Genomic DNA, 19,123 nt, shown 5'->3' with positions numbered 1-19,123 from the left:
AGAGCTTCTCGCAGTTGTTTAGAAGAGAGTAGATCATAGGAAAAACTCTAGCTGTTGGATTGTTTCCAAACAATTGGAAATAAATCTTCTTAAGATCAATCTTATACAGCATTTACTTCCTTTTGCATCTAAGATGAATTCATTATTAACAAATGATCTGTAAGAGGCGCATTTTGTGTTTATTTGTGTGCAAAGCTGTCTATGCTGAAACACAAATCACAGCTGCCCTTTTAAAACCTCCACTATTAACATAGCAGCTTTGACATTCGACAAAGAATTATATTTCAGAAATTAGTAACTGGTTGAATAAATATAGCTCTATTTTCTTTATTTCCTTTAACTCAGTTTATAGCAAAATCTATGAATTAAGCACAATCCACATTTACTTGGCAGAAAGCTGTTTTAAAATGAATGTCAAATGAACTTATTTTCTGCCAAGACTCTCTTCCTCCCCATCACCCATTCAGCATTCAATTCAGGAAAAAAAAAAATCACCCACGGAACAATGATTTCCAGTGTCTCATGGTACTCTCATTCCTTGAGATGGTAATAGGTAGGACTTTAAAAAACTCTACACTCAAATATGTCAAGTACCTGCATCCTTTTATAAGTTAGCTCGGGCTGCCATAAGAAAATGCCATAGACTGGGGTGGCTTAAAAAAACAGAAACTTGTTTTCCCAATGGTGAAGGAAGGAGGTCCCAGATTAGGGTGCCAGCATGATTGGGTGCTGGTGAGAGCTCTCTTCCTGGCTTGCAGATGGCTGCCTTCTTTCTGTGTAAACACATGGCCCAGAGATTTGAAAGAACTCACTGGGGTTTCTTTTTATAAGGGCACTAATTCCATCATGAGGGCCCCATCCTTGTGACCTCGTCTAAACCAAAATCCTTCCCAAAGGCCCTATCTCCAAATACCATACCATTGGAAGTTGGCTCTTCAACATACGAATCTGTTATCCTTGTAAGGGAAAGAGGGAATGAAACACATTGGTCAGTCCATAGGGATTCTATATATTCCTCTTGGGTATTCACAGCATATTAGCATAAGAAAAGCCCTGAGATTTTCTGGAGTTAAGAAAAACTGTTTCTAAACGTTTTTTAAACTAAAACTCTATCCTCCATCACACACACCCCTATAGTATCTGCTTCTATTGACATCTTATGGAAAGTGTTTGTTAGTGTTTGGGACCAGTACACAGTTTGGGAAATGTTATGGAATAGCCTCCTTGTAATAATGGAGAGAAGGATGGAAATTGAGATCAGGCCCTCAAGCATCTTTTGGAAAAATAACTTGAACCGAATAGCATTCCTCTCAAATCACTGGGAAATTGTATGTTACTTATGTAGGCTTCAATAGCTATAAAACAGACAAAGAAAACTTCATTCTTTGTCACTCCAGACCTTTCACTTTCCTGTACAAGAGTCATTGTCATTTTAAACTTGTCTTTGTTGCCCTTCCACATTCTTAGAAGTCGCTTTCCACACATTCCCTCCACATACATATTAAATGAGACATTTCTATTGTCTTAGAAGCTCCCAAGTTGAAAACATTAGGCATAAAATATCCTATTTTTATTTTTAAAAAGATTTTATTTATTTGAGACAGAGAGAGAGAGCACACTAGTGGTGAGGGAGGGGCCGAGGGAGAGGGAGAAGCAGACTCCCCTGCTGAGCAGGCAGCCCGATGCGGGGCTCTATCCCAGGACCCTGGGATCATGACCTGAGCCCAAGGCAGACGGCTAGCCAACTGAGACACCCAGGCGCCCCTAAAATGTCCTATTTTTAAAGAAACCCACTAAGGGGGGCCAGTCACCCCTTTTAGAGGTGATTTTGTTACCATCATCCTGTCAACACCCTCCAAGCCTATATAAGATGACTGCCATGGGAAGAGAGAATTCTAAGAGAAATGTGGGAATTATCAGTTGGCAGAAAATGCTGGGTGCTGGGTCTTTCCTCCCCTTCCCATTCCAACAAACAAACAAAAACCGACACACAAATAAAAAAATCCCCACCACACAGAAAAAAATGGGAATCCCTGCAGGAAGGGAAAGTTCTGGAGAGAGTTGAGGTCTGCCCAAGATGTTATTAAGGGTGAAGGAAAATATCTGATAGACTGTGTTTGAAAGTGGTGATGAAAAAACAAAACAATAGAAAGAAATTTCACATTGGTACCCCCAAAACTTCAGATTTTCATCCCTGGGTTGGCCATCTACTGATTTATGCCCTTTTGAGGAGAGAAAAGAACTGGAGAGAAATGGCAGTACAGACGGAGCAATTCCTATATTAGAATAGTGGGAGAAAGGTCAGAAAAAAAGGGCTAGGGACAGATGAAGGGGGCCATTGATTGCCAAAACATTTGGACTTCATTCAGTGGTAGAGAGCCACTGAACTTTTTAAATTGCTGAGTAGCACTATAAAAACAATGTTTTAAAAATCTCTAAACTGGCTATGCAGAGTGGTTTGGGATAGGGACAAATGAAAGACTGAGAGAATATACTATTACTAATAGCTGACTTTTGTTAGATGCTTTCCATGACCTTTGTAACTGCCAGAAATATTATTTATAAAGATTATTACATTTCAGGTAATATGCTGAACACTTTATATGGGGTATTGTTATAGACTGAACTGTGTCTCCCCCAAAAGTCACATGTTGAAGCCCTAACCTCCAATATGACAATATTTGAAGATAGGACATCTAAAGAGATATGCAAGGTGAAATGAGGACACAATTAAGGTTGAATGAGGTTAAAAGGATGGCACCCTAATCTAATAGGACTGGTATCCTTAGAAGAAAAAGAGATACTAGGAGTGTGGGTACACACAGGAAAGACTACATGAAGACACAATGAAAAGGCCACCTTGCTGCTATACTGATCTTGGATTTCCAGCCTCTAGGACTATGAGAAATCAAATTCTTGTTGTTTGAGCCACCCAGTCAAGGGAATTTAGTTATAGCAACACTAGCAGACTCAGACAATAGCTCATTTGACTCTTAAAACAGCCAGATGGGGTAATACTGTACTCTAATGATCATAGTGTTATCCATAAAGGCTCAGAGACGTTGAAGTGAATTGCCTAAGACAGCTAATAAGTGCCAGTAAACAGGATTTATATTCAAGCTGCCTGACTACAGATATTATAGTTCAGTTGAAAACTGATAAATGAAAGGATTTAACACAAATGGAAAAAAAACAAAAAACAAAAAAACATGACTTGGCGTCTGACTGGATTCAGGCTTAAAAAAAAGGGGTTATCACCAGATGACTAAGACTTTAAGTCTTGGGGTCCACACAAGATAAGTGACCAGCTTGTTTGTGTGTGACATGCATGTGCATAGTTTATATTAAATATTGTGGAAAGGTTGTTCAGAGCAGAAGGGAGTTAATTATGGATGAAGCTCTCTGGGAACCTAACGATGGCTGACTTGGGTAAAATGAGTGAAGAGGTATGGTATTACTGGGGAGAAACAGTATTAAAGTAAAAGGATACATGGGGGCGAACAAGGGTAATGAGGGGAAATTTAGGTATGAATCATGAGGCCGGATCACATTTCATCTGTTTTAACTGCTATTAATTATAACAGTGCCTGGCTTTTAGAAGACACTCAGTAACATTTGGGAACTATAGGAACGAACAGTAGAGAAACGTCAGATTTAGTATTTGGAAGAAAGGAGCTAAGTGTTCTGTTTGTTTGTTTAACAGGAGCAGTAACAGATTGGGACAGAATTTTCCTTCTCTCTTGACTGGGCTTTCTCTTTCTTCTTTTAGGAAGGCCTATTAGCTAGCTCCAATTCCAATCAAACAGATAAAAAAAAAAAAAGTGGCCATTAAAACAAATGATTTGGTATCTGATTTCCCACTGCTGTGTGTGTATGTCTCCGGGAACAATCAAATACAGCTGCAGGATTAACAGATCCACAAGCGCTAACTGCAGAGGGTAGTCCTTTAGCTACTCTGAATAAAACGAGAAGGTCCGAATACAATCATTAGTCGTGGCCGTCCTTGCTTTAGGGAGCTCTTTAATGCACGGAGGCACTGTGCCCAGCAGAGACTCAGCTGCCTTGAGGATGAGGCTACCATCACTCTCCAGGATTAGCGCTAGAAGTCTCTACTACATCCTCTGCCAAAAACACTAACTGATCCGCATTGCGCCTGCCCAAACCGCAGCAGCCTAGCTCTGCAGACATCCCACAACAGCAAAACCGGCTGTAAGAGGAAATCCGAATACGCGGCATAAACCAAATGCGCGGGGAGCTAAAGGTTTTATCCTCCACAACTGACTCTCTAGACTACAAATCCCAGCATTCACTCCTCTCACGGGAGCCAATGAAAACGCTACAAGTTCCTTCAGCCAATCACATCCTGACCCAGTGAAACACCCCGACTGAATTCTGGGATTTGTGGTTTTCACGTGGCAACATTATTTCACGGTGGTGAAGGCAAAGTAGGCCACGCGTCCTATTCGAATGAAAGCTCCTTCTAATAATTCTTATGTTGGTCCCCACGCTACCCCTTAGCTAGCATTACTCCCTGGCCTTCTACTCCTTAAAAATCGTAAACCTTTCCTTTATTGTCATACGGAAAAAAAGCAAGTTATTCTCAGATTACAGCACGCTTGTCCCCCTCACCCCCCCGTCCTTTAACCGTCGCTTTCAAGTCTCGCGAGAACAGCGCCTTTCGGTCGTTGTCATGCCTCCTGAAAGGCGGTTCACGCGAAGACTGACGGAGGCCTCAGCCAACACGATTGCCTTTTACCTAGCGTCTCTATCGCGTGCGTGGGGAGACCTCCGTGAACCCTGACCTCGGCTTTCCGTGGCGTCCCGCGTTTGCCGCCCCCGCCCCCGGAGTGAAGGAGGCGGGTTTTGGCCTCTTGCCCTAGGGAGCGAGTGCGGAGAGAGTGGGAGCGAGACCGACCCGAGTGGAGGTGTCTGGCTCCCCGGAGAGGCCCTGCTGTACTCCTCGCTGCCCATGAGCTCCTTTTCCAGCGAGCAGCGCCGTCGTTAGGCCGACCCCGCAGTCTCTGCTTCCTCCAGGTCAGGCCCACGCCTTTCCGAGGAGGGGGCAGCCCGTCGAGGCACCTCCCTAGTCAGCGTCGGCGTCGCGCTGCGACCCTGGAAGCGGGAGCCGCCGCGAGCGAGAGGAGGAGCCCCAGCAGCAGCGGCGGCGGCAGCGGGCAGCAGCGCCAGCAACGCCAGCGGGCGGGATCGAGGCCGTCAACATGGCGAGCGCCTCGTACCACATTTCCAATTTGCTGGAAAAAATGACATCCAGCGACAAGGACTTCAGGTGAGGCCGAAATCCGACCGTAAACCCACCTTGGGGTCCCCCATCCGCGGCCCTGGCCCTCACGCGGGCCTTGCCCCACCCCTTTGGCCTTAGCCGGTTTGTGTGCTTTCCCGAGCTCTCCGGCCCACCACTCCGTTCCCTGATCCCGCAGGATCCTTTTCTCCCACCTTCCAGCCCCCTCCCCCCATTCTTTCCTCTAGGCCGTTGCCCGCCGCGGGTCCGAGGCCCCTTCTGCGTCCCCAGACGCCTCCACTGCATTCCCTGCTCCCCACCCCCAATCCCGAGACGTGATTTTCGTGTCCCAGGTAGTGCGAAGGGGCAAAATTACCCACCATTGTGGGGAAGGGGGTTGCTCTAGGCTTGGAGACCAGGAGGCCCGGGCCTACCGGCCAGCCCGCCTTAAGCGCTAGGCCGCCCTGCTTGCTAGGGCTGAGGCTGCTGCCCACTCCGGGCCCCAGCTGCCGCCTTTTTCCCCCGCAGATGGGAGTGGGCCTGGGTGCATTCAGCTTGAATGATTTGCTTTATTTGAGCTTTCCACGGATTGGGTTATAAACTTTTTCTTTGGACAATTCCTTTCGTGAAGGTGGGAAGAAGGGGGTGGAGTGGGGAGGGAGCCAGGATGAGGAAACTTGACTCGCAGGGTTTTCCCGCCAGCATCTCTGTCATTTTTCCTTGTCAGGTGAAAACTAAGCAGAAATTCAGGGTTTCGTTCTCATTTCCTTATATTCAAAATTACTGCCAGAAAGGTGAATTCCTGAACCTTAAACTAAAAAGTAAAGGAAGCAAATGGATCTTACTGATGGAAGTTTTCAAAAATGAGGGTGGTGAATATGAGGCTTTATTATAGCAGTTCTGTTCCAGGAGACTTGTACTGTCCGTTCCAAACCTTGGTAACATGCATTTTGAAGAATTGTTATATTTTCACGGATTATCTGGGTCCCCCACCCCCCTTTTTTTTTGTACTACAGTGGTGGCTACATTCTTTCCTTCCCACCCCCTATCCCATCACAAATAAATAAGCTCCCAGTCTAAAAAAAGCTTTTTTATTTCTGTGATACTTCTTTTGTTCTCTAAGGCTTGGTGGTTGTATTTTGTGAGCATTTTAAATGAAAGAACAGATATCTTCAATTAAAATTGAGGCTGAAGTCTATTTTATTTTGTTTTATTTATGTATGTATGAGCAGTACCCTTTAACACCTGAAAACATGTTCAGACCTCGTCTACTAGGAAGAGATTTTCCTATTTGTGAAAGGAGAAGCATGAAAGATGTAATGATTGTCTTCCTCATTAAAATTGATGTGCTGGTGTATTAAAATGGTCAGTGAAATACAGTTTTGGTTCTGTGACTTCAAAGCCAGAAATGAGTTTTACAAAGTTTTGCTACCTAGGGAGTTGTTGGGTATTGCATTTGAAACTTTTAAAAATCCAGTTTGCTAATACCAAAGATTTTAGTGTTGTGACTTTTTGGAAGAGACATGTTTGTTTTGGTTATTTTGGTATTTTAGATTTGTGTAGATCAAAATCAAGATTTATTGGAGGAAATAAAAGTTTTGCTTTTGTTTTTGTGTGTGTGCGTGTTTTTTAAGGATTAGAATGCTGTTTACTTCCCTTTGGGAACTTTGCTTGCTCTCAATGCAAGACACTGAAATTTAAATACACATTTGAGTGGGATATATACATATATATAAAGGTTATATATGTAATCTTCCAGCTATGTAGAGTGTGTGGTGTGATTGCCCCCCCCTTCCCATTTCTGTCAATTTGGTTCATTCTGTAAAAGTACTAACAATTTCATACTAAAGATAGCACTTTGCTATAATACTATAATAGCATGATTTTGTTCAACTAGGTAGACTTGTGTATGGGTAATACGCTTAGAATAAACAAATCAAGTCGTGTTAATACTGCATACGTGATTTTTGACTCAAGCTATTTAAATTTCTCATAAAGATAATGTATACATGATTTTGTGTTTTCTTTTTTAAATAAACTATATGAAAGATATAATGCTTTGATGTTAAGCTGTAGTCAGTGTTGAACTTGGTAAGAATTATCTACCAGTTTCAGCTAGAGTAAATCAAAATATTGCTTGGAGGATTGTTCTTCCAAAAGTGTAATATTGATATATTTCTAATAGTTGATGAAGAAGATAACTGTAGAAACAGTGACTTTCAGTTATCTGGCATTGTTAAGATATTTTTATTAACTACGTTTTAAAGACTTGTAGTATGCTGAAGCCATCCAGTTAACAGACAAGTCTTTGGAACTAAAGTACTGTGTATATTAAATTACAGATATTTAAGAGATTAACTAAAATAGTATTTGAAGTCAAGTATTTTGAACATTTTTCTGTATAATTTCAGTGTAGGCATTTATTTGAATATATGTGTTCTATTTTAAAATTATGCCTTCTACTTTCTCATTTGAAATTTGTTTATTTTGGTGTAAATATCACAGTTTGTTGCTACGTGTTTTCAAATACCTACTAACAAAGATCTTGAGGACAGAGTTAATATTATAGAGTAGTGCAAACCACTGTACTTGTGCTAAGGGGAGATGAAAACAATAATATATTTAAAAGGAAAAAAAAGTATTCCTCTCATGGTAGAATCCAAAGAGAATATGACCTACTTACTGGTCACAAAATAGGGGCTCTAGTCATGTGTTCTAGTCTAGTAGGATTCTTTCTTGTGAACTGTCTGTGAGATCTTGGACAGGCTACTTAATTTGGGATTAAATTTTTACTTTGAGAGACTTGTACATGGGTGATTACTAAAGGTCCGTTATAGGCTGAAATTTTAGGTCTCTGGATAACTACATAGTCCATTCATATAAAGTAAAGTAAAGAAATGGGTACAGGCTTCAAATTTTTCAGATGTCAGCATTTTTAAAGAATCATTTTGTAGGATTTAAATCATGGGTTCAATTTATTGGTGGGGGACATCTAACGTCCTTTTTCTTTCATGTTTTAATATTCTGTACTCTTTGAAGGTGGTATTTTAAGGTTTACTACTAGTACATAGGTCATTCTGTAGATAGCAGAATGAAAACTTTAATGTGCATGAACCAGGTGAATGCTCTATTTATGAATATTAACATTGAAAATTGAGTGGGTTGAGGTAACAAGTTTTCCTTTTATTTTCATATGCTTCACCACCAACTGAATACTTTAGTCTTCCAAGGAATAAAGAGCTGAAGAAAATTTACCACTGTTCTATCTTTATCTACATAGTAGTTAACATTAATGCTTACTGTCAACTTTATATACTTGATCCTGTTTATCCTCATAACTCTAGTATAAAGTGGATACTAACAATCTGTATTCCACTCCAGGAAACTGAGGTGTGGTGGTGGTAATTAAGTACTTACCCAAGGTGAGTTAGACATTAGATCTGGGATTTCCAGACCACCCCCAACCCCAACCGCAGAGCATGAACTCTTAACTACCATGTTATGTTACTTCTCCAGGGTTTTGACTAGGGGACATTAAGACTAAGAACTTAAATTTCAGTTCCCTCTTAGGCTTATGGAATATTTTGTGCTAGAAGACACTTGTAATAATTCCCTGAGAAGGGACTACAGAATGGTCACGATCTAGTGCTTGCCCTCAGTAGTATTTACATGCTTGTTGAATAGTGAAGACACTTTTATAAAAAGATGAAGAACCCAGAGCAATATGTAGTTGTTAGCCTTAAATGGCAGAGAAGATGGAAGCAAGGAGATTCATGTTTGTGGAGTCACCTGAGCTAGGTCTTGAACTTGTAGGTAGAGAAAACTAGTGCAAGCGGGAAAGCTCACTATACAAGTAGATAATCTTGACTGGAGCTGGGGGTATTGTTTAGGGAACTGCTTGAGGGTAGGGACCTTGTTTTACTGAACTGAATCTTCCACTGTTTTGGCTTTGTGGCTTCCCAGGTGCTGCTAGTTTTAGTTGGATTTTAATTACAGAGTTAGAAAAGCATGTAAGGATTTTGGGAAATTTCTTCCAGAAACCATTGTAAAAACCTACCAGTCTATTTTTTTTAAATACCATTTGATACAATCTTAAAATAATTTACTGCATTGCAGAATTTCCTAGCTTGATAACAGTTTATGTTACCAAATTTATGTATGTATGTATGTGTTTTGGATATTAGCAGTTACTTTTTTCTTGGAAACTTTAAAATGCTACTAAAAATCGGAGTTCTGCACTTTCAGAGCTGGAAGGGACCTTAGAGAGCCTATAACATACCTGAAAGTACCGTGTGGGCATTTATAATAATGTAACAATAAATACTAGCGAAGTTCTCTGAACTACTTGTGCTTGAAGAAAAGTAAGTTTAATCAGAGGAGATAGATTTGTAGAGCTTAGGAAGGTGATTTCTGGGCACCTTTTAAGTACTTTGCAGGTTGATGGCCGTAAGTTACTGGATTCCACTTACGTGATAAAGGTGTACTGCTAACACTGATTATCAGCAATGATTAAGGCTCACCACTGAAGAAAGACCTCATTGAGGAAATTGGGAAGAAGAAAGAGGGCTAAAAATTAGTTTTACTTACATGAACAATATTGAGACCATCCTAAATTCATACTCCAAGGGAATAAATGAGAAAAAATGAGATGGTGGTGGTGTGTGTATGAGTTTTTTGAAAGATAATTAGCTCATTAGATGGTACAGTTGGCCCGTATCACTTAGATGTCTGTTAGTAACAAGGGTAAAATTGTGCTTGTGTATGAGAGGAAGGGTTGTGAGACTGCTCATTGTGCAATACAAGGTATCTATTTCTACCACTGTTTCTGCACATCTCTAAATTGGATTTATGATGAATAAGTTCTCCCCTCAAGGAACTTTCAGTCCAGTAGAATAAGCCAGGTGTGTAAGTTCTGTCGTATGACTGTCTTGTTCATAACTGTGTTTGCAGAGCCTGGCACACTTCCTAATGATGGTACTCCCAAAATATTTATTGAATACATGAGATGGCACTGCCAGTAGGTTATATCCACCTGGGACTGCCGTAGAAATTTGAAAGTTAACATTTTAACTTTTCTCTCTCCCACCTTAAGCCTTTTTTATTTTGTCCCATTGCATTACCATGTACCAAATGTCCCAGTTGGAAAACCTTGATGTCACCCTTCTACCTTTTTCTCTCTCATTTAATTCCCTGATGGGTATTTCTTAAAGTTTAGTCTTCCTGTCTCTGGCCTCTTTTTAATCCAGTCTTTGGTAACTCTTCCATTAGAATTTTCTTTCTAAATATCACAGCTGATCATTGCCCTCCCCACTAATTCCCATTGACTACAAGATAAACTCTAAACTTAGCTGTTGCCCACGTAAGGATCACTGAAATTACTCTTCCCCAAGTTTCTGACAAGCTCTATGTAACTAATTCAGTGGATATTTTGTTTGCTTATCTATTTGATATGCAAGCACTGTTTATTACTTTTTCCTTCTTGAAATTCTCTTACATAGGCATCCTTGACACAAGTTGGATTTATTACCATTATAGTGAGGGAGAGAGAAGACACACTATGGGAAGTCTCAGTTAAAGAGTGGTAGGACCTATTCATTTGGGTAGTTTTGGGAAGGGTCTAAGGAAGTGGAGTTTCACACTGGATTGTTGGAAAGTGGGGCAGTTCCATTGTTTGACATCTTAATACGAGGAGGGGAAAACTAAAGCAGAGGAAAAGCTGTAATTGGTGAAGAAGTAGCAGTCAATGAGTTAGAGTGGAAGGTGTGTTTGGTATTTTGTGTTAAGTGAACTTGTCTGAAATTGATGTTCTGTGAGGTTGTTTATGTCTAGGAAAACAATACGCTTTCATTGTAAGCATCAGATCAGTTTGGAGTAACATTCAGATATAGGTATGAGCCTTAGATCAGTTCCTGGACTGCAGGGCTACTGTTATTTTGTGTTTTTGTTTTTTCTCTTTCTTAGTCCTCCCTTTTGACCAAGGGCAGATGAAATTGGGCTGCAGGGCATCATTGATTTATGATGTTAACATCTTGACTATTTGCTGAGATTTTGTTGATTAGGATCAGAAGGAATGGCCATTCTGTGTAGTCTGTGGTTGAGCCAGGTTTATTAATCCTTTCTCCAGTTGTAAGGTGAGTGTTTGAACCATCTGATATGACAGTGGCTGCTAAATAACAGTAAGACTCTGGAAGGGGTACATACCTGACTGTAACACCCAAGTCCTGTGGTTTTCCTCCTACTGCTTTGTCCGTTTGCTAACTCATCCCTTACCATCCCCATATCTAATTCATTTCAAAGACTTATTTTAACCTTTTAAATCTCAAACAGTTGGTTCTTATTATTCTCAGTAGGTAGTACTATCAAGTTACCATGAACATTGAATACTGAGCCGTTACTAATAGGGGAAATACGGTGGTAAGTTCCTGTGAGCCTCTAGTCATAGCATTTTCATATTTGATTGGTTCATAACCTTGTTTTTATTTCTGTTTAAAGACAACCTTATTTAATATATGTTGTTGATTCGTTCACATTGTGCTCATGGCCAACAGCACTATCACTTCATGCCTGAGAAAAGCTTATCTAATATATGTATTTTTTTCTGGAAGACACAGCTTTCTTGTACGTAGGAATACTAGAAGCACTACACTATGCTTGGGGGTCATTTTAACAGCAACATTACCAACAAAAAACACAAACATGCAAATGATGTGGCACTAGATAGAGAAGAGGATACTTTTTACAGTATGTGAGTTGAAACAAGAAGGCATTAACTTTGATAATAATGAGAATTGCTTCTGTGTCCATTTTTCTTCCGCCATAGATGGTCATAACCCTAATTGTAGCTACCATCATTTCGCACTTAGACTGCAACAGTAACTCTCTTAACTTTCTCCATTCATTTTGGCTAAATGAAGATTGGTTCTTTCTACACTCTGACCATAGTGTAGCTGGAGTAACGTTTCTGAAATGCACATTTGATTATTTTAGTGTACTGCCCATCTCTGACCCAGATGCCTTTCAGTAACTTCCCATTGCTCTTAGAAAAAAGACTAAAATCCCAATAAGACCCCCAAATCTCTTCAATCTCTTGGCCCTTGCTTACTTGCTCTCCCCTCCCAAAAAAAATTCCTGCCCATGCTTCAGAGTTCAGTCTTTCCTGATGCTCAAACCCCAGTGCAGTCTGCATCAGGTTACTTTATTACACCATTGAGTTTTCTTTGTGCCCTATCCCTTTCCTTCCCTTCCTAGCATTTATCTCTGTTCATAATTACATATACAATTAACCCATATATGTAGTTTTTAAAACTAATATGTCTCTCTTTGATTGTATTGTAAGCTCCAAGACAGCAGGAACTGTTTGCTTTTGCCATCTCTTGTTTGTATAGAGTTGAGCACAGTACCTGATACATACATACTAGGTTCTCACTACAGCGTCAGATCTTTCTTATCTTGACGTCAGCCTACATTTCCATCTTCTTCCTGTTAGGCTATTTCTACCTACCTATGTCCCAGCCACACTTAACTGCTTCTTAGCCCTTCACTCAAAAGGGTTATTATGTCCCTCAGCATTGTTGCTGCTGCCGCCCCCGCCCCCACCCCGACATAGACAAAAATAAAAATTTAAAATTCCAAACCAGCTTTCCCCATGCACACTGCTGTTAATCCTTTGAGATTCAAACTGTCGGTTCGTGGTGTGATCAGTGTCAAATGTCCTTGAGTATTTTTAAAAATCTGTAAGATTGAGATTTGTCCATTTACCTGTCTGTCTGCCATATTAGATGAAAAGGTTAGGAGGAAGGGACTGAGTCTGTTTTATCAGCTTATGTCTTAGCACCATGCATAGAACATTACATGCTTAAGAGACATTTTACAAATTGGCTTTTGAATCTGGCATGGACAGCTTTTTAGCTGGTTAAACAACTTTTCTTACAGGATGATTTTATAGTGCAAATTTTTGTATCAAATTAACAGAAGAAATTCTTAGAACTTTCTGTTTGGGGGTCACCATTAAAAAGTAGCTCTTAGTATAACTTAATACTGTCTCAATCCATTTTTTCTCATTTTTAAAAATAATAACCTATTGCTAATTTTACTGGGGCTCATTTCGGCTTTAAAAAATGTTTAACCATTGGTCATAGATTTTTTAAAATTAAAAACTTTTATTGAAGTATAGTTGACATACAATGTTACATTAGTTTCAAGTGTACAACAAAGTGATTTGACAATTCTAATTCTGTACATTACACAGTGCTCACCATGCTAAATATAGTCACCATACAAAAATCCCTGCCATTTATTTTATTACTGGAAGTTTGTGCCTCTTAATCCCCTTTAATACCCTCCAGGTCCATGCATGTTGTTGAGAATGGCAAGATTTCATTCTTTTTTTGTGGCTATTCCATAAAATATCCCATTGTTCTTTAATCCATTTATTTGTCAGAGGACACTTAGGTTGCTTCCATATCTTGGCTATTGTAAATAATGGTGCAGTGAACATAGGGGTGCATGTATCTTTTTAAATTAGTGTTTTGTTTTGGTTTTTGGCAGATACCCAGTTGTGGAATTACTGATCATATGGTATTTCTATTTTTAATTTTTTGAGGAACGTCCATACCATTTTCCATAGTGGCTGCACCATTTTGCATCCTACCAACAGGGAACGAAGGTTCCCTTTTTTCCACATCCTTGCAAATGCTTGTTATTTCTTGTATTTTTTTTTTTTTTAAGATTTTATTTATTTATTTGTCAGAGAGAGACAGAACACAAGCAGGGGGAGAGACAGGCAGAGGGAGAAGCAGGCTCCCTGCTGAGCAAGGAGCCCGATGTGGGACTCGATCCCAGGACCCTGGGACCATGACCTGAGCCAAAGGCAGCCGCTTAACGACTGAGCCACCCAGGCGTCCCTATTTCTTGTATTTTTGATACTAGCCTAACTGACTGGTGTGAGGTAATATCTTGTGGTTTTGCATTGATCATAGATTTTTGAAAATCAGTAGACTTCTCTGAGGTCAGCCAACGTTTATTTACTTTTTATCTATCCTTTGCTCATAGTCCAGCCTTTGTAGCATAATAGGCAATGAATAAATAAGTGGTAAATAAAGGAAAGAATCTGTGTACCAGTAGACTCCCTTCACAACCCTAAAACAACTTTTTGCATTGGGATTATTTGCTTTTTTACCTAAATGAATGGCCATGTTCTCTTCAACCAGGTGATGAGCATTTCAGGGGTCTTTAGAAGTCCTAACTACTGTGGTTTTATTTCATGATTTTATGGAAGTAAAATGGTTAAGATATTTTAATGCTTTGTGTGTAGAATTCCTGCATTAGTGCGCTATTACTCAGTTTTTTGTTTTTTATTTTCTAGAATATTGTGTGGTTTTAATTTCATTTGTCATATAAAATGGGGAGGGGCTATCAATTACAAGTATGTTCATTTAAAAAAAGTACATGCTTTACCTTGTATAATCCCAATTTGAACACCAACTTTATAAGCAGTTTCACAAAACTTGGTAAGAATTGTGCTTGCATTGTAGTTTAAAACTTTGCCAAATTAGCATTAAATGAACATATCAACTCCTTAGATAACAAATAATGAATTCGTAAATTAGTAAGTTGTTTTGCCAATCCTTACCACATAGTTTATCGCCTGTATTGCCAGACTGTCTGCATAGCTATTTATCATTTCAGCTCCAATAGTTAGTGGTTTTTAATTGATTTAAACACAGATTTTGATATTTCTGTAATATAAATAGTACACTTTTACTCAAACTTGATCTGGTTCAGATACAAGAAGAAGGCATTTAAGTAGTTGTTACTGCAGTTAGGTTATTTCAGTAGGTAGAGAAGAGCCAGAATTAGGGGAAGAATTCATTTGGCCTTCAAACAGGGGGCTTTATTTCATAGTGTGATTATCTGTTACTCTTGAGAAAATACTTTTAGAACAATGAATCGTCTGGTGAGGTATATGAGAAGAAAATCTGAGAGTCTGTTTACCTCATTTTTGTCTCCTCTTCAACCCTTTCATGTAAAGCTGAGATTAGACGATCACCCTGGGTTTTTTGTTAAGACTATTAAGTATTAAACTTGTCTTTGGCAGCAGTTCTTAAGGGGAGGGGGCTGGATGTCAGATGAAAATACGTTCTAGAATAGCCTCTTCACCATTTTGAAAATACATCTGATAACCTTGATGATGGGAGTTGGGGTAGAGCTGAGAATTTGTATTTTGGAAATTTCCCAGTAATTTTTTTTTTAAATTTTTTATTTATTTGCGAGAGAGAGAATGAGAGACAGAGAGCATGAGAGGGAGGAGGGTCAGAGAGAGAAGCAGACTCCCTGCTGAGCAGGGAGCCTGATGTGGGACTCGATCCCGGGACTCCAGGATCATGGCCTGAGCCGAAGGCAGTAGCTTAACCAACTGAGCCACCCAGGCGCCCGGAAATTTCCCAGTAATTTTTTAATATGTGACCCTTGCCCCTTGATCCCAACACAGAATATTATATAGGAAGATATTCTTAATGTTTGTAGTTAAAGGCTTCCTAGATAAAATTCAAATCACATGCAAAGAAAAAGTAAAGAGGAGCTTTTCTCCTCCTAAAAGCAATGATACAGTTAATTAGAATGAAAGAACACTCACAGTAGATCCTATCTGTAACTTAAAACAGGACTGACCTGGGGAAGATAATTTAAAGTGATGGGTTTCTTATTTAAGAGAGTTTGTTAGGACTTAGTTAGATAAGGATGATAGCATTGTATTTGAAAGACATCTTTGTGCTTAAAAATTGAAATAATCAACAAATTTAATTTTTTGATAGGTTTATGGCTACAAATGATTTGATGACAGAACTGCAGAAAGATTCCATCAAGTTGGATGATGACAGTGAAAGGAAAGTAGTGAAAATGATTTTGAAGTTACTGGAAGATAAAAATGGAGAGGTACAGAATTTAGCTGTCAAATGGTAAGTGTTTTTTACTTGCTTCCCACCCCTATCAGCCCCATTAAAAGACTCAGTGTAATAGTTGGTAAATTATCTTAGTCTTGTACTATGTCTTTCTGGAATTTTCTTTAGAATTTGCAGGTGAGTGGTGAATGTTTAATGTTTGTATGTGGTACATATGATACACTTCTTAAAGTTTCTTTTTCTTCTTTTTTTTCTTTTAAAGATTTTATTTATTTATTTGACAGAGCGAGAGAGAGAAGCAGGCTCCCTGCCAAGCAGGGGGCCCAGTGCGGTGCTCAGTCCCAGGACCCTGGGATCATGACCTGAGCTAAAGGCAGATGCTTAACCATATGAGCCATCCAGGCGCTCCATATACTTCTTAAAGCCTTTTATGGTATTTTGATTTGTATGAAATATGTAATGGAAACTCCAGAAAGAGTGATTCTCTCACTTGTTTGACCTGATTTATTTAGCCAGGTTAAAAGGCCTACTCGCCTCTATTCATCTCTGTATGAAAATCTAAGAACCAATGATCAAGGGAAGTAAAAAATAGTAAGACTTTATAAAGAACAGCAGCATTTAAAACCATAGTTAACACAAATTAAGACTGATGGGTACAGCAGCTACGAAGAATTTTTCCTAAAAATTGTGGGAATTCCAATTGTCTTTGTGTACAGTGTAGTAGGAGCATCTTATTAGACATGTTATTGCCAGTTTAACTATTTTTAGTAATAGGGTACAGAATTTGAGTTCTCAGTAAATTCTATTAACAAATTGTTTCATTTATATGTATCAAATACTAGAAAACTTAACAATTTACATAGTTAGTGTAACCTTTAGTTTCATGTAAGAAGCTATGGAATTTTATGCCATTTTGTATGTCCTGTAATAATTAGGCATCAATTTAAAAAAGCGTTGTCTCATTATGATTCTTTTATTGCATTAAAAATATTTTTTTAAAGATTTTATTTATTTAAGAGAGCGAGAGTGCACAAGAGGGGGGTGGGGGAGAAGGGCAGAGGGAGAAGGAGAAGCAGACTCCACGCTGATCATGACCTGAACCAAAGGCAGATGCTTAACCGACTGAACCACCCTGGCGCCCAATATTGCGTTTTAGGCTTAGCTTTTACATACCTGCTGTAAAAACAGGCAAAAATGTGAGAAATCATTGGTCAGCATAGAGTTTTTAGACAATGCAGTACAATTTCTTTAACTTGGGACATTTGCAAGTTTAAAATAAAATGGGTCTTAAAAAGATAAGTTGCAGAATAATGCAATGAGTATAATTTACTTTATTTTTCATCTTTTATTTATTTTTTTTGGCCTGCGCTTAATAAAATTAAACATTGTTCAAAATATATGATGAACATTTACCAGCTTTTAAAAGTGGTAATAAAAAGTAGTCTTTGTCCGAAATTGAGAGTTGAGAGGAACATAGGTCTTATTCACTTGCATAGGAATCTTTACTCATTAGGGACCTGAGCTTTTGGTCTTTTGAAGACCTTTTATTCTTAAAACTTAACAGGTTGGGGGCAGAAATGGCATATACTCAAGAAAAAAATAAAGGAATTAAGATACAAACAAAAGTAATACAGTAGGAGATGAAACCCAAGAACTGGTTCTTGGAGGAGGGAAAATCACAATAGATAAATTACTAACTAGCCTTATCAGGAAATAGGGAAAATTGTCAAAGAACTTATCACCCAAAAGAAACTCAGGCTCAGAAATGTTTCACACACGTCTTTGAAACCTCAAAGAACAGATAACTCCAGTACGGAGAGTTCTAGTACTATTCCAGAACATAAAGTATGAAAACTTCCCAGTCTTTTATTTAAACCAATTACTGATAATACATTGTGACTGAAGATAACACTGAAAAAGAAAACTACAGACCATTTAAATGTTCAAAATATAATCCAACAATACAGTAAGTGTAACATACCATGACCAAGTGAGATTGATCCCAAGAACATGAGGGCGGTTCAATATTATGTGCTTTGTTATTATATTTCATTATGTTAGTAGATAAGAGGGAGAAAAACAGTTGTCTAGGCACTGATAAGATTCAACATTGATGCTTGATTTAAAAAAGATTTTTTTTTTTTAATTGAGAGAGAGCGAGAGAGAGAATGAGAAGGAAGCAGGCTCCCCGCTGAGGTGAGAGCCTGATGTGGGACTTGATCCCAGAACTTTGGGATCATGACCTGAGCAGAAGGCAGTCGCTCAACCAACTGAGCCACCTAGGCGCCCTGGTGCTTGATTCAAAACAAAACAAAACAAAACGCCAAAGCACAACACTTATTTAGGCTACTTAGTGTAATTAGAGGAGTGAAACACCTTCCAGAGACCATCATCGTACTTAATACGTCCCTGGAGTGAAGAACAGGTCAGGGATGCTTTATCTCACTAGGGAGAATTCACTAACTGTTTCAAGGGAAACATTTTATTAAATGAGAGATCATTTTATTTTTATTTTTATTTTTTTTTAAGATTTTATTTACTTATTTGACAGAGACACAGTGAGAGAGAGGGAACACAAGCAAGGGGGAGTGGGAGAGGGAGAAGCAGGCTTCCCGCTGAGCAGGGAGCCTGACGCAGGGCTCGATCCCAGGACTCTGGGATCATGACCTGAGCTGAAGGCAGACGCTTAACGACTGAGCCACCCAGGCGCCCCAAGATAAGACCTTTTTTAACGTTAGAAATACACACACATACACATACCTCTCCCCAAAAGCCAGTAAATTACCAGATACCTTTACACTAATGTCGATAACAAGGAAAAGATGGGTTTCTGTCTCCACTACATTCTTTTTGAAGGTATTAGCCACTGTAGGACAAGGAAGAATAAAATTATATGCATGAGCATTGGAAAAGGTACATGAGAATAATCCAAGTCAATCAAGAAAATAATTTAATGTGGACAGTAAGAATTCAGTGAAATAACAGG

The 19,123-nt window shown here is 39.1% G+C and overlaps 1 protein-coding gene across 1 annotated transcript in view; it reads left to right on the top strand.

The window, feature by feature from the left end:
• Positions 1–4,823: 4,823 nt before the first annotated feature.
• The window catches only part of CAND1 (cullin associated and neddylation dissociated 1), a 42,871-nt gene continuing 28,571 nt past the window's right edge, over positions 4,824–19,123 (top strand). The window contains exons 1-2 of the mRNA XM_045873019.3: positions 4,824–5,287; positions 16,051–16,194. Of these exons, the coding sequence (XP_045728975.1) occupies positions 5,220–5,287; positions 16,051–16,194 (212 nt within the window). The 5' untranslated portion in view covers positions 4,824–5,219. The remainder of the gene's footprint in view (positions 5,288–16,050; positions 16,195–19,123) is intronic.

The sequence above is a fragment of the Mirounga angustirostris genome, unplaced genomic scaffold (genome assembly GCF_029215605.1).
Source record: "Mirounga angustirostris isolate CCGP_5_RB_7025 unplaced genomic scaffold, mMirAng1.0.hap1 SCAF_5, whole genome shotgun sequence".
Taxonomy (NCBI): Eukaryota; Metazoa; Chordata; class Mammalia; order Carnivora; family Phocidae; genus Mirounga; species Mirounga angustirostris.
This window is presented reverse-complemented; position numbering and strand designations above follow the sequence as displayed.